This window comes from Crotalus tigris, unplaced genomic scaffold (assembly GCF_016545835.1).
Source record: "Crotalus tigris isolate CLP2741 ecotype Arizona unplaced genomic scaffold, ASM1654583v1 scf7180000019601.482383, whole genome shotgun sequence".
In the NCBI taxonomy this organism is placed as follows: domain Eukaryota; kingdom Metazoa; phylum Chordata; class Lepidosauria; order Squamata; family Viperidae; genus Crotalus; species Crotalus tigris.
Window position 1 is genome coordinate 323,194 of NW_024097617.1, and position 24,745 is coordinate 347,938.

The 24,745-nt window shown below is 45.6% G+C and overlaps 1 protein-coding gene across 3 annotated transcripts in view; it reads right to left on the reverse strand.

Moving 5' to 3' along the window:
• Positions 1-1,927: 1,927 nt before the first annotated feature.
• The window catches only part of HM13 (histocompatibility minor 13), a 38,334-nt gene continuing 15,516 nt past the window's right edge, over positions 1,928-24,745 (reverse strand). For 2 of the 3 annotated variants that reach the window (XM_039363847.1, XM_039363848.1), the window contains exons 4-12: positions 20,901-20,989; positions 19,134-19,219; positions 17,111-17,236; positions 14,865-14,922; positions 14,245-14,328; positions 12,456-12,492; positions 10,344-10,446; positions 9,459-9,544; positions 6,133-6,298 (exon numbers count right to left, since the gene is read on the reverse strand). In XM_039363847.1, the coding sequence (XP_039219781.1) occupies positions 6,148-6,298; positions 9,459-9,544; positions 10,344-10,446; positions 12,456-12,492; positions 14,245-14,328; positions 14,865-14,922; positions 17,111-17,236; positions 19,134-19,219; positions 20,901-20,989 (820 nt within the window). In that variant the 3' untranslated portion in view covers positions 6,133-6,147. Of the gene's footprint in view, positions 2,503-6,132; positions 6,299-9,458; positions 9,545-10,343; positions 10,447-12,455; positions 12,493-14,244; positions 14,329-14,864; positions 14,923-17,110; positions 17,237-19,133; positions 19,220-20,900; positions 20,990-24,745 lie in introns of those variants that run through there. The other variant, XM_039363849.1, reaches the window with a different exon arrangement.

The window sequence follows — 24,745 nt, forward strand, 5'->3', positions numbered from 1 at the left end:
GGTGTGGATGTTGGATGGTATTAAAGTCTACGGAGATTTTCTGTCCTCCAAGTGATGGTTCTCCTGTTCCACAAGAGGCAATTTAGGCTTTCTAGTTTTTCACTGAAGACGTTTCGCTTCTCATCCAAGAAGCTTCTTCAGCTCTGACTTAAGAAAAAAACAAGGGAGTCCACCTGCCTCCTAAAACAGCCCCTTTCGGACAACCTGGATGGCTGAGAATCTCCATGGACATTTAGCCATGCACTTCGGGAAGAACCCCCTTCGAAGGGTGCGGGAGCAGGAATGGATGTCCAGAAAAAAATTGCAGACCGCAGGAACCATTTGCGCTTCGAGATGCGGACAACACAAGACTCGTCCCCATCATCCTGCGCCCGTCTCCAGCAGCGAAGGGACCCAGGGCAGAAGACATCCTGCAGCCAAGAAGGCTCCACCCCCATTTGCACCACTCAGGTGACCCTGAGGACACAGGTGAACCTGCAAGTGGCCTCAAGGACTCTCTAAAAGAAGGCAAATGGCCGGCTGTCTGCAAGGAGTATAAATCCTTCCCTTCCCCACCATCCAGTCAGAACCTGAAGAAGCTTCTTTGGACGAGAAGCGAAACGTCTTCAAAGAGAAAAACAAAGAGGTCCAGTTGCCTCCTGAAAAAGAAGCACCTTTGGGATGTTACTAAAAATATTTTCGCAGGATGTCAGCTGTTCCAAGCAAAGCTGCCTTTTGGCAATTGACCGATCCCCCATCGGTCAATGACAATGGGGTGTCCAAGGGATGCTCCAGATAGCTTTGAGATTGCAACTAAGGCATAATAATAATAATAATAATAATAAAGTTGGAACCTTGGAGGTCATCTATCCCAGGGCTTTTCAACCAGTGGGACGGGTACCACCTGTGGTACATTGGCACCTGGCAGGTGGTATGTGAACATCCTAGAAAAGGGGTAGCGGTGGAGGGGAAGGAGCTGAATCGGTGGCAGCACCGCACAAGCCTGAGCAAGAGATGGCTGGAGCTGCAGGGCTGTCAGGGCTCAGCGGAAGCGCCAGGATCAGCGCCAGGCTCCAGCTGGAGCTCAGCACTGATCCTGGCGCTTCTGCTGAGCCCAGAAGCACCAATCAGCTGGAATGTTGCAGTATCTCCAGGGTCTTGAGATTTACATTCAGATGCTTGGCAACTGATTCATATTTATAACGGTCCCAGGGTCAGTTGAAGTGACCAAAACCTGCTGCAACCACCCAGCAGACGAGGAGAATAAAAACCTCCGCTGCCAATCCTTAATAGAAATGCTCACAACAATGAAAACCTCGGGCAGGAGGAAGAGCGCCGCCGGGTGGGCAGGCAGGTGTCTTCCTCGGCTGTGGCTTGGGGGGCACTTTTTTCAGTGTCACTGTAACTTTGAAGTCACTAAGTGAACTGTTGTAAGTTGAGGACTACCTGTACTTTATCATTTTTTCCCTTTTGGGGGGGGGGTGTCAAGTTTTGGACCCCTTGCTAGGCGACTGGTGGTCCTCGGATGTTGCCATATCCTAAAAGTGGTACAATGGGTGAAAAGGTTGAAAAGCCCTGGACTAGTCCAACCCCCTGCTCAAGCAGGAGACCTTACACCATTTTGGACAAAGGGCTGTCCAGTCTCATCTTAAAACCTTCCAGTGTTGAAGCACTCACCGCTTCTGGTGGCAGGTTGTTCCCCTGGTTAATTGTTCTATGACTACCTTTGCTTTCTTTTGCCAGTCATTCTGTTTCTGTTTGCAAGCCTTTGGATGCTATTGTCGTCGCCACTGCTTTATTATTTATCGCACTTATTTGCTGATGACCATCTCCTGTAACCAATGTCCCCTGCTGCCTGTGAAGACCCTGACACCCCCCTCCCCCCAAAAAACCCACGCCCCCTCCTCACTTCCCAGGAGAGAGAATTCAATCCAGGAAGCCGTCCGGGTCTGCTTCTGGCTTTCATTTCTTTTTTCCTCATTTTAATATAAGAAGAAGCAAATCCACAATACAAAATTTAAAAATCAGCACCCAGGACCCCTCCCTCTACCCTCCCCTCCCCAGGACAATGAAGAAGGGAAGGGGAACCGGTGTGACGGGGTAAAGGGGGGGCGGCTGAGGTGGGGAGGAGGGGGAGATCCCTTTAACTCTACCTCCCTCCCCCCACCTGCCTGTTTCCTCCCCAGGGAGGGGAATAACACGTCCAGGAAGCCAGATTGGAGACCCAAAGCACGGATCGGGGTCCCGTGCTGCCCCAAGTCCAACAGACAGACAGACAGACGGACGCAGAGACACACACACACGTGCGCACACGCACCCCACGCACGGCTGTGACGCCATCCAGTTGGCTTGGAAAGAAAAAAACGAAAACCATTTGCAAGGGAGGGGGGGGGTCGGGGAGAGGGGCAAAGCCCGGCCTGCGCAGGCGCCCGCGGTCATTTCTCTTTCTTCTCAGGATCTGTCTCTGTCTTCTCTTCTTTGGGGTCTGCCGTCCCGTCCTTCGAGGCGGCGTTCTCTTCGTAGCTGGGGAGCAAGAGGGAAAGACGGGTGAGTTGGCGGCACCCTTCCCCACCCAAATCGCCATTCCTTTGGGTCCCTTTGAGATGGGGGGACTCGGACTCCCAGAATCCCCCAGCTGGCCTGCTTTACGAGGGGTGGACTTCAACTTTCCAACATCTGAAAGCATTGCTGGTGGTTAAGCGTGCACATCGGTCGTAAAATGGATGCTTGAGCCCGTCCACAAGGGACGGGTTTTTTTCGGCCAGGAAGTGGAAGTAAAACCCCAGTTTCTGGCCAAAAAAAAAAAAGTCCTAAATCGGGGCCAAGAAATAACTTTATTTATTCAGCATATGGCATATCATACATGGCTAGCCCAGGGGCGGGGGCACCTTGGCTCTTTTATGATTCGTGGACTCCAACTCCCAGAATTCCTGAGCCAGCCATGCTGAGGGGAAAGGGATAAGTTTCCAAGCTGAGCCATGCCGGCTCAGGAATTCTGGGAGTTGAAGTCCACGAGTCATGAAGGGGCCAGAGTTCTCCCATGCTGGGTGAAGAATTCTGGGAGTTGAAGTCCACCAGTCATGAGGGGGCCAAGTTTGAAGACTCCTGCTTTAAATATTTAAATATTTTTTCCTCACGGTCACGTGATCAAAATTCAGGCATTTGGGCAGGGGTAGGCAACCTGGGTTCTTTTATGACTGGTGGACTTCAACTCCCAGAATTCCTGAGCCAGCCATGCTGAGGGGAAAGGGAGAGGTTTCCAAGCTGAGCCGTGCTGGCTCAGGAATTCTGGGAGCTGAAGTCCACGAGTCACGAGGGGGCCATAGTTCCCCCATGCTGGCTCAGGAATTCTGGGAGTTGAAGTCCACAAGCCATGAAAGTACTGTAGTTCCCCATGCTGGCTCAGGAATTCTGGGAGTTGAAGTCCAGAAGTCCTAAAATAGCCAAGGTTCCCCACCCCTGGACTAGTCATTTAAATCAATATTTCAACTAGATTAGTAGAAAGCAGCAAATTAGGCTGATTGCTGTACATCCATAATGTGATCGTATGACTGCAGAGAGGGGCCCAGCCGTCGCAATTGTGAATATGGGTCCCAAAAATCTTTGGGGGTGGGGCTCTGATATATCTTGAAACGGCTGGTAAGCGACCAGTCGTAATTTGGGGACTATGTAGGCAGGTAGTCCTCAACTTACGACCACAACAGAGCCCAGAATTCACGCTGCTAAGTGAGAAATTTGTTAATTGAGTTTTTCCCCCTTTTACAACTTTTCTCACCGCTGTTCTTAAGCGAGTCACTGCGGTTCTTAAATTAGTCACCCGGTCATTAAGCGAGTCTGTCTTCCCCCATGGACTTTGCTTGTCAAAAGGTCGCAAAAGGGGATCATGTGACTGGGACACTACGACCGTCGTAAATGTGAGTCTGTTCCTGAGCGCCTGAATCTTTGATCAGCTGAGCACAGGGAAGCTGCAACAGTCGTTAAGCGGAAATAACGGCCGTTAAATTGCTTTCTCCACCATCATCGTAACTTCGAGCTGTCACCGAATGAACGGATGTAAGTTGAGGCACGGGTAGTCCTTGACTTACGACTGAAATCCATTTAAAAGTTGTCAAGGCTAAGAAACACTGATCTGGCCACTCGCTATAAATCACGAGCTGGTTTCTTTCATGTTGTCGGTCCAGATCAGCGACCTAACACGCTTTTCAGAAGAATTAGGAAAAAAAAAAAGAAATAAATATCCTACAAATAGTCCTCAGCTTACCACGATTCGTTTAGCAACCGTTTGAACTTACAGTGGCACTGAGGAAAAAAAAATGATGTTTCTCACACGGCTGTCGCAGCCTCCCCGGGGTCACATGACCAAAATCCAGATGATAATAATAATAATAATAATAATAATAATAATACATAACACCCCAGACTTAACAATTGTCGATAAGAAAGACAAAAAAGTCTGGATAGTGGACGTGGCAGTGCCTGGAGACAGCAGAATAGAAGAGAAAGAACTGGAGAAGATAACAAAATACAAAGACCTACAAATAGAAATAGAAAGACTGTGGCAAAAGCAAGCAAGGGTAGTACCAAGAGTCATAGGCTCCTTGGGTGCAATCCCAAAACAACTGGAGCACCACTTGAACACCATTGGCATTGACAAATTCGCTATTAGTCAATTGCAAAAGGCGGCCTTACTAGGAACTGCTTCCATCCTGCGACGATATCTGTAATACCATCAAACATCCACATCTGCCTATCCCAGTCCTGGGTAAGGACTCGATAGGTAGACAAAATGCCAAATCCAGTCTGAACATCTGGCTGACTGTGCGATGATCGATAATAATAATAATAATAATAATGATGATGATGTTGTTGTTGGAAGGAACCTTGGAGGTAATAATAATAATATAATAATAAAGTTGGAAGGGACCTTGGAGGTCATCTAGTCCAACCCTCTGCTCAGGCAGGAAACCCTATACCATATCAAACAAATGGCTGTCCGGTCTCTTCTTAAAAACTTCCAGTGTTGGAGCATTCACCGCTTCTGGAGGCAGGTTGTTCCACTGGTTAATTGTTCTGACTGTCAGGAAGTTTCTCCTTAGTTCTAGGTTGCTTCTCTCCTTGGTCAGTTTCCATCTGTTGCTTCTTGTCCTGCCTTCAGGCACTTTGGAGAATAGCTTGACTCCCTCTTTTTTGGGGCAGCCCCTGAAATATTGGAAGACTGCTATCATGTCCCCCCTCGTCCTTCTCTTCATTAAACTAGACATACCCAATTCCAGCCACCGTTCCTTATATGCTTTAGCCTCCAGTCCCCTGATCATCTTTGTTGCTCTTCTCTGTCCTCTTTCTAGAATCTCAGCATCTTTTTTACATCGTGGTGACCAAACCTGGATGCAGGATTCCAAGTGTGGCCTTACCAAGGCCTTGTAAAGTGGTATTAACACTTCATGTGATCTTGATTCTATCCCTCTATTAATGCAGCCCAGCACCGCGTTGGCCTTTTTGGGCAGCTGCAGCACACAGCTGGCTCCTATTTAAGGGATTGTCCACTACGACTCCGAGGTCCCTCTCACAGTTACTACTCTTGAGCAAGGTACCCCCTATACTATACCTGTGCATTTGGTTTTTCTTGCCTAAATGTAGAACCTTACTTTTTTCACCATTGAATTTCATGTTGTGAGATAGCGCCCAGTGTTCAAGTCTGTCCAGATCCTCCTGTATCCTAAGCCTGCCTTCTGGAGTGTTGGCTATTCCTGCCAGCTTGGTGTCGTCTGCAAATTTGATGAGTTCCCCATCTATTTATGACGGTCACAGTGTCCCGGGGTCATGTGATCTCCTTTTGCAAACCGGCAAAGTCAAGCCGGATTCACTTAACCGTGTTACTCACAACTGCAGTGATTCACTTCACAGCTGTGGCCAGAATGGTTGCAAAGATGCGGCAAAGCTAGCTTGACAGCCGTCACGGTTAGCAATGGACACGTGGGGTTCAACTGTGGTCGTAAGCTGAGGACTACCCATAAGACACCCCCCCGACACCCTTTTCGTGAGAATTAAAAATAACTTTCTGTCTACAAGTGGCCCACGCGCGGTGCTCCCGGACCCCCCCCCTACCTGGCCAGAGTCACACAGGCAGGCCTTGGATGGGGAGGGGAGGGTGGAAGAAAGGGGAGGGAGCTACATGATGCTGGGACTCTGCTGCCGGCGTCTGTAGGAACAAGGCGGGATCTGCTGCATGGAGTCAGCCAAGCCGGACGGACACCCGGAGACGTTAGGGAAATGGGTCAGCCGGGGGGTGTGGGGCAAGATTTCGGCAGAAGACTCATAGCTGCAGGAGAGAGAGAGAGAGAGAGAGAGAAAGAGAAAGAGAGAAAAAAAGGGGCAGGCAGGAGCAGGGAGAGACAGAGACACAATGGGGAGGGGGGCAAAAGAGAAAGATAAGCTTAGGAAGAGCTGGCGAGGCACAGATGAGCTAGCCAAGTTGCCCAAATTCTCTTTGCCCCTTGATACCCACGGAGGAAGAGTTTGGGGGGATCAAAACGGGGGTGTCCCGTGGGATGGCCTGATTACAGAAGAGCAGAGTTGGAAGGGACCTTGGGGGTCTTCTAGTCCGACCCCCTGCTCGTGCAGGAGACCGTCTACTAGAGGTGTCCAACCTTGGCCCCACTTTTAAGACTTGTGGACTTCAATTCCCAAAATTCCCCAGTCAGGGCTGGGAGTTGAAGTCCACAAGTCTTAAAAGTGGCCAAGGTTGGACAGGGCTGACCCTTGGAGGTCTTCTAGTCCAACCCCCTGCTCGTGCAGGAGACCATCTACTAGAGATGTCCAACCGTGGCCACTTTTAAGACTTGTGGACCTCAATTCCCAGAAATCTCCAGTCAGCTATGGGAGCTGGAAGTCCATGGGTCTTAAAGGTTGGACAGGGCTGATCCTTGAAGGTATTCTAGTCCAACCCCCTACATTTTGGACAAATGGCTGTCCAATCTCTTCTTCCAGTGACAGAGGACCCACAACCAGCTTCAGCACCCCACTAAGAACATAGAACAATGGAAGGGACATTGGAGGTCATCTAGTCCAAGCAGGAGACCCTATACCATTTCGGATAAATGGTTGTCCAAATCTCTTTTTTTGAAAACCTCCAGTGAGGGAGCACCTACAACTTCTGAAGGAGAGAAGCTGAGATGTATCTGAGGCCCGATACGGCCTGTTGGACTAATATAGGACCATCGTGATCCCTGGCCCACCTTAACCTTTCTTGCTGACCCCAACATTTGGGAGAGAATCATAGGCCAAGTTTGGAGAAGATGGGACAAGCCATCTCCTGGGCTTGCCCCATCTCGGCAGAAAAGCTAAGCAGGCTTGGAAGGTTTAGCTCCGGGATGGAAGGCCACCTGCAAATCCCACGGTACAGACGAGGAAATAAAGCCAAAGGTGGCAAAGCAGAATCCATAAGATGGCAAGAAACCAAGATGGACATCTTCTTATGGTTTCTAGAAGATGCTCCTGAAGGTGCTCGGGGCTTCTCAAGCTTGAGAAATATGGGTGGACTTCAACTCAACATGGCTGGCTGGGGAATTCTGGGCGTTGAGGTCCACCGCAGGTCAGATGTGGTAGGAGATATGAACAGGATGGGAATGTATGCAGCGAAGAGGAGAAACAAGAGCAGTTGAAGTAGAAAGTGGAGAACTTCAGGGCAAAACTCTCTCCACCTTACTACTCCACTCACAAAGCCAAGCCAAGCACCAAAGAACCAATTCCCAAAAGGCCCTGGACGGCTTTTTTGGTGGACGTATCTCGACAGATGCCATCACTCTTAGAAATGGGTCATGAAATGCCTGTAAGCCTAGCTCAGAGACTCTAGACCAGTGGTTCTCAACCTGTGGGTTGAGATCCCATTTGGGGTCCAACGACCATTTCACGGGGGTCGCCAAACGCACTCCGCCATTTTTCCCCCCTTTTCCTTAGCTGTGCTACTCCCTCTTATTCTATTGGCTGTCGAAAGCCAATAGAAGAGACTCTCTTGAATAGAGTCTAATTCTATGGGCTTTCCAAAGCCAATAGGAATTGTCCAGGCTGCCTCTGCCCTGCTGAGCCCGCCAAAAGTCCCATTCTGCAAACGGGGCTGCACCAGTTGAGTAGTCCTCAACTTACGACCGGTTGAGTAGTCCTCGACTTACGACCGGTTGGGGGTCGCGGCATTAAAAAGGTTGAGAACCACTGCCCTAAAGGACCCCACAAGCTTCCTCTTCCTCCACTCTACAGACCCCACTCTCTCCTAGCACTGATGACATTCCCTAGTTGGGTCATGAAACGTCTGCAAGGAAACCACCCAGTTCAGACAGCACCAAGGACCCCACAGTCCTCCTCCTCCTCTTTCTCCCTTCTAGCACTGATGATGTTACCTAGTTGGGTCATGAAACATATGCAAGAAGACCACCCAGCTCAAGAGCATCAAGGATTCCACAGTCTTCCAACTCCTACTCCTCCTCTTCCCTCCCTCTCTCCCTCCTCCTCCTTTACACTCTCCCTTCTAGCACTGATAATATTACCTAGTTGGGTCATGAAACGTCTGCAAGAAAACCACCCAGCTCAGAGATCACCGAGGACCCCACAGTCTTCCTCCTCCATGGTCATGTGATCAAAATCCCAACGCTTGGCCACTGGTCCGTATTTATGACGGTTGCAGTCTCCCGGGGTCATGTGATCAAATTTTGGGCTCAATTGTGTGACTGTTAAGTCAAGGACTACCTGTATCTGGGTCTGCGGGGGAGACCCTAACTCTCAAAGGAGGTTACCCTCTAGTGAAGTCTGCCCACATCTTCTGTAGACTACTGGGGAGGGTTCTCCACTCAGCACCCCCAACCGCTGCATTCACTTAACGACCGCCGAAAGGTCATAAAATCAGGTTGGTCTCGTGGGTGACCCCACATAGCAATAATAATAACAACAATAATAACAATAATAAAATAATAATAATAATAAAAATAATAAAATAAAGTTGGAAGGGACCTTGGAGGTCATCCAGTCCAACCCCGCTTAGGCAGAAAGCCTATACTTTATGTCCATCGTGAAGTATGACCGTAACGGGCAGGCTCCAATGCCACCACCAGTTCGTAAAATCGGATCAGTCATGTGGGCACCTTGATTTAGGAGTCATGACTCAAATTAGAATAGAATAGAGCTGGAAGGGACCTTGGAGGTCTTCTAGTCCAACCCCCTACTCAATCAATCAATCAATCAATCAATCAATCAATCAGAACACAGCTAAAAGGGACCTTAGAGGTCTTCTAGTCCAGCCCCCTGCTCAAGCAGGAGAACCTATATACCATCTCAGACAGGTGCTTGTCTGGTCTCTCCTTAAACATCTCCAGTGATGGGGCGCCCACGATTTCTGGTGGCAAACCGTTCCACTGGTTAATTGATATTCCAGGCCCGTGGACTTCCTGGTCGTAAGTCGAGGACCACCTGTGCCACACAAAAGGACTCACCTGAACATGTCGGTCACTTCTCCTTTGGCCAAGGCTACCAGAAGTGGGAAGCCGATGCAAGCCGGAACCAGGTACAACAGAGCTGGCTGAGGAGGGAAGATCAAGAGGGAACTTTAGAACGAGAGAGGCAGAGCAGAGGGAATCGGGGTCCGGCCTGCTAAGAGACACCCCTCATTCACAGCAGCAGTGGAGTTCCTCACAACCTTCCCATGGTCCCCGGTGGGAAGCCTTCTGCAACCTGGGGCCGTCGTTATTGCAAGGCAGCAGAGGCGTAGCCAAGGTGCCGAGAAGCCCAAACTATCTGTGGCCTGATGTTTCTCAAGCTTGGCCATTTTAAGATGGGTGGACTTCAACTCCCAGAATTCCTGAGCCAGCCAGGCTGTTGGCCTGTCTCTTTAAGACAGGGGTGGGGATCTATAGCCCCTTCATGACCGGTGGACTTCAACTCCCAGAATTCCTGAGCCAGCCATGCTGTTGGCCTGTCCCTTTAAGACAGGGGTGGGGATCTATAGCCCCTTCATGACCGGTGGACTTCAACTCCCAGAATTCCTGAGCCAGCCATGCTGTTGGCCTGTCCCTTTAAGACAGGGGTGGGGATCTATAGCCCCTTCATGACCGGTGGACTTCAACTCCCAGAATTCCTGAGCCAGCCATGCTGTTGGCCTGTCCCTTTAAGACAGGGGTGGGGATCTATAGCCCCTTCATGACCGGTGGACTTCAACTCCCAGAATTCCTGAGCCAGCCATGCTGTTGGCCTGTCCCTTTAAGACAGGGGTGGGGATCTATAGCCCCTTCATGACCGGTGGACTTCAACTCCCAGAATTCCTGAGCCAGCCATGCTGTTGGCCTGTCCCTTTAAGACAGGGGTGGGGATCTATAGCTCACCTGAGCATGTTTGAAGACATGCATGATGAAGATGGTGAGGCTGAGTCCAAGAATATAGGCCACGAAACTGGTGTAGAAGTAGGTGTGTGTGTTCTTCTTCAGGCTGCGGTGACAAGCAAAGGGGGGGGAGGTAGGTAAATAGGACAGTCCAGAGCCCAGGTGCAGACCCACAAGCCAAGGGGGTGAGGAAAGCAGAGCCCCCAGGGCAAGAAGCCAGAGAATAAGAGAATTAACAGATTAGGGGTCTTCAAAGTTGGCCCTTTTATGACTTGTGGATTTCAACTGAGGAATTCTGGGAGTTGAAGTCCACAAGTCATAAAAGGGCCAGGTTGGAAGACCCCTGTTCTAATCTTCTTTATAGGCCAAGAAAACCTCCCTCTTTTATCACTCAGCTAAACAGATCTGTCTATCGCAAACCTCTTAACACTTGCCACATTCGTGTGCACAACAGCACACCTCTATGACCCCAGGTGAATGTGCAAATCCAACATGGCCCGGGGGTTGTGCAAAACCACAAGCAGGGTGCTTTATAATCATTCATAAAAATAAGCCTATTTCTGCCAAAGATTCTTGGGGTTTTGGAGAATAGAATAGAATAGAATAGGAATATAGAATAGAATAGAATAGAATAGAATAGAATAGAATAGAATAGAATAGAATAGGGAATAAATAGAATAGAATAGAATAGAATAGAATAGAATAGAATAGAATAGAATAGGAATATAGAATAGAATAGAATAGAATAGAATAGGGAATAAATAGAATAGAATAGAAAAAAATATAGTATAGAATAGGAATAGAATAGAATAGGAAATAAAGAACAGAATAGAACAGAACAGAATAGGAATATAGAATAGAATAAGAATATAGAATAGAATAGAATAGAATAGAATAGAATAGAATAGAATAGAATAGAATAGAATAGAATAGAAAAAATACAGTATAGAATAGGAATAGAATAGGGAATAAAGAATAGAATAGAACAGAATAGGAATATAGAATAGAATAAGAAAATAGAATAGAATAGAATAGAATAGAATAGAATATAGAATAGGAATAGAATAGGGAATAAAGAATAGAATAGAATAGAATACGAATAGAATAGGAATAGAATAGAACAGGGAATAAAGAATAGAATAGAATAGGAATAGAATAGGGAATAAAGAATAGAATAGAATAGATTGTAGATTAGATTAGATTAGATTAGATTAGAATATGGGAGGAACCTTGGGAGGTTTTCTAGTCCAACCCCCTGCCCAAGCCAGAAACCCTATACCATTTCAGGCAAATAGCTGTCCAGTCTCTTCTTGAAAACCTCCAGGGATGCAGCAGTCACAACTTCTGGAGGCAAGCAGTTCCATTGGTTTATTGTTCTGTCAGGAAGTTTCTCATAGGTTGCTTCTCTCCTTGATTAGTTTCCATCTGTTGCTTCTTGTCCTGCCTTCAGGTGCTTTGGAGAAGAGCTTGACTCCCTCTTCTTTGGGGCAGCCCCTGAGATAGTGGAACCCTGCTATCATGCCTCCCCTGGTCCTTCTTTTCAATAAACTAGACCTACCCAATTTCTGCAACCGTTCTTCGTATGTTTTAGCCTCCGGTCCCCTAATCACCTTTGTTGCTCTTCTCTGGACTCTTTCCAGTGCAACTACAGGAGACAAGCTATTCCATTAATTGTTCTGTCAGGAAGTTTCTCCTTAGTTCTAGGTTGCTTCTCTCCTTGATGAATTTCCATCCGTTGCTTCTTGTCCTGCCTTCAGGGGCTTTGGAGAATAGCTTGACTCCCTCTTCTTTGGGGCAGCCCCTGAAATACTGGATCACTGCTATCCTGTCCTCCCCTCGTCCTTCTCTTCGTTAAACTAGACATACCCAATTACTGAAACCGTTCTTCATATGTTTTAGCCTCCGGTCGCCTGATCATCTTTATCACTCTCAACCCCAACCTTTCTGCTCTCTTAATGACAGCCATGTCTGAAAAGGTATAGGGTTTCCTGCCTGAGCAGGGGACTGGACTAGATGACCCCCAAGGCCCCTTCCAACTTTATGATTATGATTATTAATGCTGGAAGAGGGGTGGTGGAGCATTTTTCAATTGTTAAGTTGCCGCAAAGGATTTACCTGATATCAAAGCGCAAGAGAAGGGCGATGAAGATACCTGGAGGGAGAGGAAGAGGGATAAAGTCACCTTTAATCTAACATCTGTCCCCTTATAGATGGCCTTGGTGGCCACCAGCCACCTGGATCTCCAGATGTCAATTAGCTGCAGCCCCACAGTGCCCCCTTGTGGCTACGAATACAGGCAATCCTCACTTGAGGCCTGTTGATTCCTGTTGCAAAGTGAGACGCTCGTTAAATTGGTTTTGCTTCATTTGACGTCTTTTCTTGCTGAACACTCTTATTAAGCGAATCAACTGCAGTTGTTAAGTTAGTAACACAGTCGTTAAGTGAATCCTCATTGACTTTACTTGTCGGAAGGTTGCAAAAGGGGATCCCGGGGATCCTGTGACCGTCATAAATATGAGCGTCATAAATATCAAGCAACTGAATTTTGATCACGTCATCACGTGACCATGGTGGGGAGGGGAAAGGTTTTGCTACAACGGTCGTAAGTATGAAAATGAAAGTATGAAAGAACGAAAATCGGTCATAAGTCACTTTTTCCAGTGCCATTATAACGTCAAATGGTCACTAAACAAATTGCTTTAAGTCAAGAATTGCCTGTATCTACTTACCATTTTATTTCACAAAAAAATTTAACAGCTTCTCCATACAGTTTACTTCTAACTTAGACCATCCTGGTTTTACCGTATTTATCTGGTGTATATTTATTTTAGATAGCAATAGCAATAGCACATAGACTTATCTACCTCTTCCTAAGCGGTTTACAGAGTCAGTTTATTGGCCCCTAACAATCTGGTCCTCATTTTACCGACCTCGGAAGGATGGAAGGCTGAGTCAACCTTGAGCCGGTCAGGATCGAACTCCAGGCTGTGTGCAGAGTCAGCCTGCAATACTGCATTGTAACCACTGCACCACCATGGCAGATAGATAGATAGATAGATAGATAGATAGATAGATAGATAGATAGATAGATAGATAAATAGATAGATAGACAGACAGACAGACAGACATAGATAATGGATAGATGGATGGATGGATGGATGGATGGATAGGGATGGATAAATAGACAGATAGATAGATAATGGATAGATAGATGGATGGATGGATAGACAGATAGATAACGGATGGATGGATGGATGGATGGATGGATGGATAGACAGACAGATAATGGATAGATGGATGGATGGATGGATGGATAGGGATGGATAAATAGACAGATAGATAGATAATGGATAGATAGATGGATGGATGGATAGACAGATAGATAACGGATGGATGGATGGATGGATGGATAGACAGACAGATAATGGATAGATGGATGGATAGATATAAGACATAGATAATGGATGGATGGATAGACAGACAGACAGATAATGGATAGATGGATGGATGGAGGGATAGATGGATGGATAAATAGACAGATAGATAATGGATAGATGGATGGATGGATGGATGTAGACAAACAGACAGAATGGATGGATGGATGTAGACAGACAGACAGATGGATAGATGGATGGAGGGATAGATGGATGGATAAATAGACAGATAGATAGATAATGGATAGATGGATGGATGGATAAATAGATAATGGATGGATGGATGGATGGATGGATGGATGGATGAATAAACAGACAGATAGACAGACAGATAGATAATGGATAGATAGATGGATGGATGGTTGGATAGACAGACAGATAATGGATGGATGGATGTAGACAGGCAGACAGATAATGGATGGATGGATAGACAGACAGACAGACAGATAAATTTACAGCATTTGTCTTACCTGGAATGACAATGTCACCCAAGCCCAGCATGGCAAAATTGTCGGCTTCCAGGCCTTTCTCCAGCAGATCTTGGGGGAAAACCACTGCGGGGGGGGGGGAGGAACAGGAAGGGAAGTGAAGTGATTGTAAGGGGAGATGGAAGGATCCAAAACAGGTGACTGTTTTGAACAATTTGACACTGAATATTAAATTACATTTTGTTCTTGATTGACGTAGGAGAAGAGCAAGCTGAGCTGGAAGGTGGAGCTAAACATGTCATCAGCTTAAAGTCACTGTGTTGCCACAAGAGAACCAAATCCAACCCCACCCCCACCCCCACCCCTGTGAATTCCATTGAATTCATCCTGGACTGTTCATTGACTAGATTCATGTATAAGTAGTCCCCACGGCAGTGAAAAAACATGACATGACCATTTTTACACCATTGCAGCATCCCCAATATGCTCACATGATTAATAATAATAATAATAATAATAATAATAATAATAATAATAGGTTGGAAGGGACCTTGGAGGTCATCTAGTCCAATCCCCTGCTCAGGCAGACAACCCTATACCATTTCACAAAAAATGACTGTCCAGTCTCTTCTTAAAAACAGATTCTAACGCCAGCTACTCACGTTTGATGGGGGCTTCAAATGACTTGGCTACAGTCACCATCACATTGGTACCAAAGACCTAGGAAAAAGGGGAGCAGAATTAGGAAGAGCAGGCAGTGATCCACCAGGTACAGTATTATGATAAGGCAGGGGTGCCTGGCTGAGGAATTCTGGGAGTTGAAGTCCACCAGTCATAAAAGGGCCAAGTTTGAAGGCCCCTGTTATAAGAGATCGTGTTTCTGCCACATCTCTTGAGGTTTTGGAGTCATGACAGCCCAAGAATGCTCAGTAGAGCAAGGAATGGGCTGGATGTTAAGCTACACCCACCTCGAACTCCTTACACATCGTCTGTCCAAGTTCATGGTGCCCACGTTCTCAGCCTAGTCCTCCTCCCTTGCTATCCCTAAAAGACTTTCCCACTATAAGCCCATAACTTTATTTTTCAGAGCAATTGGCTGAGACTTTCCAAATCCAGGGAGGCACCTCTAAGTAGCTGGGTTAAGGAAAAGCTCTTGCAGACTGTCCAGGAGACAGCGAGTTCTAGTCCTGCCTAAGGCTGAATTGGGGCCAATCCCCAGGAGACAGCGAGTTCTGGTCCCACCTTAGGCATGAAAGCCGGCTGGGTGACTTTGGATCAATCAACAGGAGAGGGTGAGTTCTAGTCTCCTCTTGGGCATGAAAGCCAGCTGGGTGATCTTGGGCCAATCACCAGGAGACTGTGAGTTCTAGTCCCGCCTTAGGCAGGAAAGCTAGCTGACTTTGGGCCAATCCCCAGGAGATGGTGAGTTCTTCTCCCACCTTAGGGATGAAAGCCGGCTGGGTGACTTTGGGCCAATCACAAGGAGACAGTGAATTCTAGTCCCGCCTTAGGCATGAAAGAGGCTGGGTGACTTTGGGCCAATCACCAGGAGACAGCGAGTTCTAGTCCTGCCTTAGGCAGGAAAGCCAGCTGAATTTGGGCCAATCACTAAGAGATGGTGAGTTCTTGTCCCGCCTTAGGCATGAAAGCCAGCTGGATGACTCTGAGCCAATCATCAGGAGATGGTGAGATCTAGTCCCACCTTAGGCACGAAAGAGGCTGGATGACTTTGGGCCAATCACCAGGAGACTCTTTGTTCTAGTCCCGCCTTAGGCATGAAAGCCTAAGGGGCAATCACCTGGAGATGGTGAGTTCCAGTCCCGCCTTAGGCATGAAAGCTGGCTAGGTGACCTTGGGCCAATCACCAGGAGACGGTGAGTTCTAGTCCCACCTTAGGCATGAAAGAGGCTGGGTGACTTTGGGCCAATCACCAGGAGAGGGTGAGTTCTAGTCCCGCCTTAGGCACGAAAGCCAGCTGGGTGACTTTGAGCCAGTCCTTCTTCCTCAGCCCTGCCCACCTCACAGGGTTGTTGTGGTGTGGAAAATAGGGAGGAGGAAGGACTATTAACCTATATCCGCTTGCTGAAGTGATTGATACAAGTAATAAAAACGGTGGGAGGAAAAGCTAATCCATAAATTAATGCTCTTGTCCGGGAGGATCTTGTCCAGGCTGATTCGCACTTTCCCCTCTATTCCGCTTCGCTCGCGGTTTGACCAAGAAAAGGGAGGAGGTAGGATGGGATGCAAGGGTGTGGGGGGGGGGGGGGAATTGCAACTAAGCATCACCCCCTACCCACGAGACGGTGCTTGACCCCAAGAACCTGGCGTGACCGTCGCAAAATGAACAGGAGTGATTGGTGGACTGTGGGAAAGAGGAGGGAATTAACTGTGCAAGCTTCTGCCCGGGAAACCAGGTGCTGGTTTTGCTTCGTCAGCGCCAGTATTGTGTATTCAGTAAAGTTTACACCAGTGGTTCTCCACCTGTGGGTCGGGACCCCATTTGGGGTCAAACGACCATTTCACGGGGGTCGCCAAACAACGCAGTCCACCATTTTTCCCCCCTTTTCCTTAGCTGTGCTACTCCCTTTTATTCTATTGGCTTTTGAAAGCCAATAGAATAGACTCTCTTGAATAGAGTCTAATTCTATTGGCTTTCAAAAGCCAATAGGAATTGTCCAGGCTGTCTCTGCCCTGCTGAGCCCGCCAAAAGTCCCATTCTGCAAACGGTGCTGCACCAGTTGAGTAGTCCTTGACTTACGACCGGCTGGGGGTCGTGGCATTAAAAAGGTTGAGAACCACTGGTTTACACGCTTGGTAAAAATAACGTCCTGGGAGTTTCTTTTTTTCTGGATCTGCCCATTGGACCGTTGGCAGATCTGCTGAGCCAGGAAACCAGCTGCAGGCTTACCCAGAAGACATCATAGATGAAGAGCCCACCAAGCAAGATGCAGCCCGTGCTGACGTTGTTCAAGTGTAACAGCTCCACTCCGTTGAGAGAGAAGGCCAGGCCAAAGAGGTTGTTAGCGATCCAGTGCTGGAGGAAAGAGAAGGGAAGTCCTGAGCAACACTCCCTCGCCCCACATTCCACCCTCTTGGTCTGATGGGAAGCCAGCCCGTAGGTTACGCACATCCTCCTGCCTGCAGTCTGCTCAGAATAAGAGAATAACACAGCGGGAAGGGATTTTGGCGGTCATCTAGTCCAACCTTGGAGGTAATAATAATAATAAAATAAAGTTGGAAGGGACCTTGGAGGTCATCTAGTCCAACCCCCTGCTCAGGCAGGAAACCCTGTACCATTTCAGACAAAGGGCTGTCCAGTCTCTTCTTGAAGACTTCCAGTGTTGGAGCATTCACCGCTTCTGGAGGCAGGTTGTTCCACTGGTTAATTGATCTGTCAGGAAGTTTCTCCTTAGTTCTAGGTTGCTTCTCTCTTTGGTTAGTTCCCATCCGTTGCTTCTTGTCCTGCCTTCTGGTGCTTTGGAGAACAGAACAGAATAAGTAGGGACCTTGGAGGTCATCTAGTCCAACCCCCTGCTCAGGCAGGAAACCCTATACCATTTCAGACAAATGGCTGTCCAGTCTCTTCTTAAAAAGGTCCAGTGTTGGAGCATTCACCGCTTCTGGAGGCAGGTAGTTCCACTGGTTAATTGATCTCACTGTCAGGAAATTGCTCCTTACTTCCAGGTTGCTTCTCTCCTTGATTAGTTTCCATCCGTTTCTTCTTGTCCTGCCTTTAGGTGCTTTGGAGGACAGGTGGAGCCCCTCCTCTTTGGGACAGCCCCTGAGATATTGGAAGGCTGTTTATTATGTCGCCTCTAGTTCTCCTTTTCAGGAAACTAACAGAACAAAATAACAGAGTTGGAAGGGACTTTGGAGGTCTTCTAGTCCAACCCCCCGCTCAAGCAGGAAAATCTACACAATCTCAGACAAATGCTTGTCCAATTTCTTCTTAAAACTAGACATGCCCAATTCCTGCAACTTTACCCTCCAGGCCCCTAATCATCTTTGTTGCTCTTCTCTGCATTATACCCTATGCCAGGGGTCTTCAGACTGGGCCCTTTGATGACTGGTGGACTTCAACTCCCAGAATTCCTCAGCCAGGCATGCCTGGCTGAGGAATTCTGGAAGTTGAAGTCCACAGGTCATCAAAGGGCCCAGTTTGAAGACCCCTGGTTTAGGACTATATACCTGTATTACATTCTTTATAAGGGGGGAAAAAAGCAGAAATCTTACCCTTGTTCTATATTTAGTGATAATTACCTCTTCCAGCTGTGGAACCACAAAGCAGCCCACAAAAATCTGAACTAGGCCTCTATCTACTGTTTTTTTCCAGAATATTCCTTCAAGATTTCCTCAAAATATTCATACCTGCCTTATATATTCTATAGCAGGGGTCTCCAAACTTGGCCCTTTTAGGACTTGTGGACTTCAACTCCCAGAATTCCTCAGCCAGGCAGCTGTCTTCTTAAAAACTTCCAGTGATGGAGCACCCACAATGTCTGGAGGCAGGCAGTTCCACTGGTTAATTGTTCTCACTGTCAGGAAGTTTCTCCTTAATTCCAGGTTGCTTCTCTCCTTGATGAGTTTCCATCCGTTGCTTCTTGTCCTGCCTTCTGGTGCTTTGGAGAATAGCTTGACTCCCTCTTCTTTGGGGCAGCCCCTCAAATATTGGAACGCTGCTATCCTGTCCCCCCATAATCCTCCTCTTCATTAAACTAGACATCCTCAATTCCAGCAACCGTTCCTTGTATGTTTTAGCCTCCAGTCCCCTGATCCTCTTTGTTGCTCTTCTCTGCACTCTTTCTAGAGTCTCAACACCTTTTTTATATTGTGGTGACCAAAACTGGATGCAGGATTCCAAGGCTGGTCTTATCAAGGCCTTGTAAAGTGGTATCAGTTATTCTACCTGGCTCACCAGCAGGTCAGCTTACCTTCCTCAGCAGGTACCAGACGCCCACAATGCTGCTCATGGCCAGGCAGACAAGGTCCTTGGTGTCAAATTCATAGTTGACAATCTCTGGAAGGAGACAATAAATGCCATTTTCAAGGTCACTAAATGGGAGGATACGCCGAAGGGGGCTTACCTAAAGACGAAGGAGGCATGTAAGCAAGGTGACGAAAAATCAGGATTTTTTGTTTAAAAGAATCCCTTCGCGAGATGCCTGTTCCACAAGGAGGAAGGGGTTGTTATCTTAGTTCAAATATATTTATCCGTAGTCCAACTAAAGGGGACAATTTATGTATACATCTGTTTGGGGTTTTTTTTCTTTTTCTGCACTTTTTTTGTGTAGCATTTTTTTTTCTCCCCCGCCCCCCCCTTTTTTTGGACTTTGTATTTCAATTTTTTGAATAAAATAAAAATAGAACTTGAATAAGCAAAAAGAAAAGGGATTTGGGAGATAAAACGGGTCCTGAAGCCCACCCACTATTAAAGTCTCTAGGGATCCAAACTTAGTGGCGTTCTTCACTCTAGTTAGTGCCTGCCAGCCTAGTTGTGGAGGACGTGTGGGTGAGAGGGTGTGTGCACATGAGAAAGAGCATGCCTGCCTGTCTTCTATTTATCTTTATGTATCATCTCTCTCCTATCTATTATCTCTCTCTATCTACTATCTCTCTCTCTACTATATTTATCTATCTATCATCTCTACTACTGGTTTCTCTCTGTCTCTATCATCACTCTACTATCTATCTACTAGTATCTCTCTAACTACAGTATGTATACTATATCTATCGATCATCTATCTCTCTACTATCTATCTCTGTTTCTCTATCATCTATCTCTCTATCTGCCTAATTTTTAAAAGACTATCTATCTATCTATCTATCTATCTATCTATCTATCTATCTATCTATCTATCTATCTGTTTTATCATCCTCTGTCTCTATCATCTCTCTCTCTCTATCAATCTCTGTACATCTATCTATCTATCCCTATCTATCATCTATCTCTAGCTATGTATCTCTTTCTGTCTTATCATCGCTCTGTTTTATCATCCTCTGTCTCTATCATCTATCTCTTTACCAATCTCTGTATCTATCTATCTCTGTATCTATCTATCTATCTATCTATCTATCTATCTATCTATCTATCTATCCCTATCTATCATCTATCTCTAGCTATGTATCTGTCTGTCTTATCATCTATCTATCTATCTATCTATCTATCTATCCCTATCTATCATCTATCTCTAGCTATGTATCTGTCTGTCTTATCATCTATCTATCTATCTTTTATTATCCTCTGTATCATTTCTCTATCTCTCTATCAATCTCTGTACCTCTATCTATCTATCTATCTATCTATCTATCTATCTATCTATCTATCTATCTATCTATCCCTATCTATCATCTATCTCTAGCTATGTATCTCTTTCTGTTTTATCATCTATCTATCTATCTATCTATCTATCTATCTATCTATCTATCTATCTCTCTCTCTCTCTCTCTCTCTATACCTGTCTATCATCTCTCTCTCTCTCTCTCTCTCTCTCTCTCTCTCTCTCTCTCTCTCTCTCTCTCTCTCTCTCTCTCTCTCATCTCTCTCAATTCACTTGTTGCCCTCACCACAACGCAGTCAGCAAAGATACGGAGAGCATTTGTCGTATGGCAGTACACAAGCAGTCATAGAAGGCAGGAGTCATAAGATCCACAGAGGAAATCCTTCAATTCTCCTGGGCCAAACAAGGGAGCAAACGTACCTTCCTTTGCTTCCCCAGAGCCTTGAGTAAAAAGGAGCTGATACTGCTTGTTGGGAAAGTTGACTGGGAAACACTTATTCATCATGGGGCTGAAACGAGATGGGAGAAAGAGGAAGGAAAAGGGAGAAAGAAGGGAAGGAGCCGTCGTTTTAAAAGGCATAACCGACAAACAGCAACTGTATGTAAGGAAAATCAAAATCCCAGAGAAATACGTTTATAAAATTAACTCAAGGAATACCAAATAGTAACAGCAGTATTTTTCAATCTCAGGCACTTTAAGGTGTGGGGACTTCAACTCCCAGAATTCCCAGCCAGCATGCAAATAAACTTTCAGATGGGTGGACTTCAACTCCCAGAATTCCTTAGTCAGCGTGATAAATTGGCCGAGGTGGTGAAACCTGGAAATCTGAAGATTTGCGACAATGCCGTAAGCTTTGAGTTTATTTAGCTATTATTTATTTGTTAAGAAAATGTAAAATCTAAAAGCACTGATATGGAAGCCTAGTTGGCAAAGAAAGAAAGCCAGAACAAGGTTGAAGAAAATTGGGGTTTTGACTTCTTAGAGGGGATTTCATATTATTAATTAGAGGGTTAAAGGGAGAAGTTGAGATAAGGGGAATTCTGGTCGTTAGATTTAAAATACTTGGAAATTAGTTGAAAATAAGGACTTTGTCTGCTTTTAAAAATTAGACCTAAAAGGAAAAAGAAAATTGTTATGAATATGTTTGATTTATTGATTAACCCAGGTAATATAGCTAACGGTTTTTATTTATTAAAGGGGATATTGTATTATTAAGGAGATGAATTAATATGGTGGGAAATAGATCACTCTTAGGAAATAGAACAAGATTACATTCAAATAGATAAAATGTGTATTTTGGATATTATATTTTGTTATGAATTGAGATAAGGGAAATCTTGGTTATCTAAAGCCTAAAAATTATAAATATCAAAGGTTAAATTGGAATATTGATGAGAAACTAAAAACTGGGGAAAAAAAATTAATAACAGGATATGGATTGTTTATGAAGATTGAATGTAATTAAGATATGTATAAGCTAAAAATTTATTGATCAATATAATAATGATGTTTTTACTAAATTAATATAATAAGAACTGTATTAGCTTGAATACGAGACAGTAAATGTTAAAGGAAAAAGAGAAGAAATATCTAATGTTGGAACCTGACATTTGTATTAAAGATTTTGTTATGGAACTATTGATTAACCCAGTCACCGCGTTGCTTTTTAAATACGTAAATGTAAAATTGGAAAATTAATATTATTTAAAAAAAAAGAAAATGTATACGGTTGCCCAAGTCACTGAGGGTGACTCTGGGTTAGCTTAAGAGAAATAAAATCCCAAGTACAGGTAAGTCCTTGACTTACGACCGTGACTGAGCCCAGAATGTATGCCGCTAAGCGAAAAATTTGTTAAATGAGTTTTGTCCCATTTTACGACCTCTCTTGCCACCTTTGTTAAGTGAATCGCTGCAGTTGTTAAATTAGTCACACGGGCGTTAAGTGAAACTGGCCGCCCCATTGACTTTGCTCATCGGAAGGGCGCAAAAGGGGATCGTGTGACCCCGGGACACTACAAACCGTCGTAAATATGAATCAGTGGCCAAACGTCCAAATTTTGATCACGTGACCCTGGGGAGGCTGTAATGGCTGTAAGGCTCAAAAACGGTTCTAAGTCACTTTTTTCAGTGCTGTTGTAACTTTGAATGGTCACTAAACGAACGGTTGTAAGTGGAGGACAACCTATACAAACCCCGTGAAACTCACGTCCTGGTGACATCAAACCAGCCAAATTCCAGATGTTGTGGATGCTCCAATACTGGAAGTTATTAAGAAGAGATTAGACAACCATTTGTCTGAAATGGTGGAGGGCAGGGGTCATCAAACTTGGCCCTTTGATGATTGGTGGACTTCAACTCCCAGAATTCCTGAGCCAGCCTTGCTAAGGGGAAAGGAAGAGGTTTCCAAGCTGAAGCAGGCTAGCTCAGGAATTCTGGGAGTTGAAGTCCACGAATCATGAGGGGGCCATAGTTCTCTCATGCTGGCTCAGGAATTCTGGGAGTTGAAGTCCATGAGTCATGAGGGGGCCATAGTTCCCCCATGCTGGCTCAGGAATTCTGGGAGTTGAAGTCCACAAGCCATGAAGGGGGCCATAGTTCCCCCATGCTGGTTCAGGAATTCTGGGAGCTGAAGTCCACGAGTCACAAAAGAGCCAAGGTTGCCTGCCTGAGCAGGGGATTGAAGACCTCCAAAGTCCCATCCCAACTGTTATTTTATTCTATTCTGTTCTATGCCATGCCATGCCATGCCATGCCATGCCATTTCATATTTTCTATTCTATTCTATTCTATTCCATTCCATATTTTCTTTTCTTTTCTACTCTACTCTAATTTTCTATTTGATTCTAATTTTCTATTCTATTCTATTCCATTCCATATTTTCTATTCTATTCTATTCCATTCCAATCTTTTCTATTCCATCCCATATTTTCTATTCTATTCTATTCTATTCTATTCTATTCTATTCTATTCTATTCTATTCTATTCCATCCCATCCCATCCCATCCCATATTTTCTTTTCTACTCTACTCTACTCTACTCCACTCCACTCCACTCTACCCTACCCTACCCTACTCTACCCTATCCCATCCCATTCCTATTCTATTCTTGATGGGCTCTGTATCACCCGGGGGTCCCCAGCCCCCCTGACAAAACCAGGGCCAAAAGAGTATCACGGAGGGGAGCAATTTTATCTCCACAGGGATGATGCTCCTTAAGCTATGGAGGGATTTAAAAGTGACAACTGGCACCTGGAATTGAGACCTGGAAGCTAATGGGCAGCCAATAAGCCTTGTTTCTGGAGGGATTTTGAAATTCTCCAGAAAAATCAGTGTTAGCCCCCCCCCATAGTTGGTGACATCCCATAGGGGGATGCAAGGCTGCACACCCCAAACTCACTAACCATATAAACAAGACCTCGAAAAATTCAGAATCAGAATAGAGCCGGTGGTCATCTAGTCCAGCCCCCGCTCCAGCAGGAGACCCTATACCATTGCAGACAAGTGACTGTCCAGGCTCTTCTTAAAAATCTCCAGTGGAGGAAGCACCTACAACGTCTGAAGGCAAGATAATCCTCCATTTTCTTTTTTCTTTTTGTATTATATTTTGTATTATTTTTTTTGCAAGCATAAGTCACTCAATAATTGGTAAACAGTGTGTTGTCTGGGTTACATTTGTAAAAACACTCCTTAACAATTGATTTCTATAGCCTGTATTCCATATATTAATTTTAGTTGATTTCTTCTTTCCCCGAAACATCTGTTTTTGCGAACATTGAGTTAATACAATTCTTATTGTTTTAATAAATGACAATTTAGTATATATTTTTTCCAATATTCCTAAAATCCTCCATTTTCTGGTTGTTAAGGCACGGCAATGGGCAAACCAAGCAAGACAGCCTGAGTCTTATTTTGTCACCTGGAGATCAAAATCAAACTTTTTAAAAACTCGCCCGGCTTTTGAGGAGTCTTTTGGTTTTTTTTAAAAGGAAAAGCTGGCCTTAAGGCAGGACAAGACCTGAAGACAGGACAAGAAGCAATGGGTGGAAACTAATCAAGGAGAGAAGCAACCTAGAACTAAGGAGAAACTTCCTGACAGTGAGAACAATTAATCAGTGGAACAGCCTGTCTCCAGAAGCAGTAAATGCTCCAACACTGGAAGTTTTTAAGAAGAGCCTAGACAGCCATTTGTCCGAAATGGTGTAGGGTTTCCTGCCTGAGCAGCGGGTTGGACTAGATGACCTCCAAGGTCCCTTCCAACTTTACTA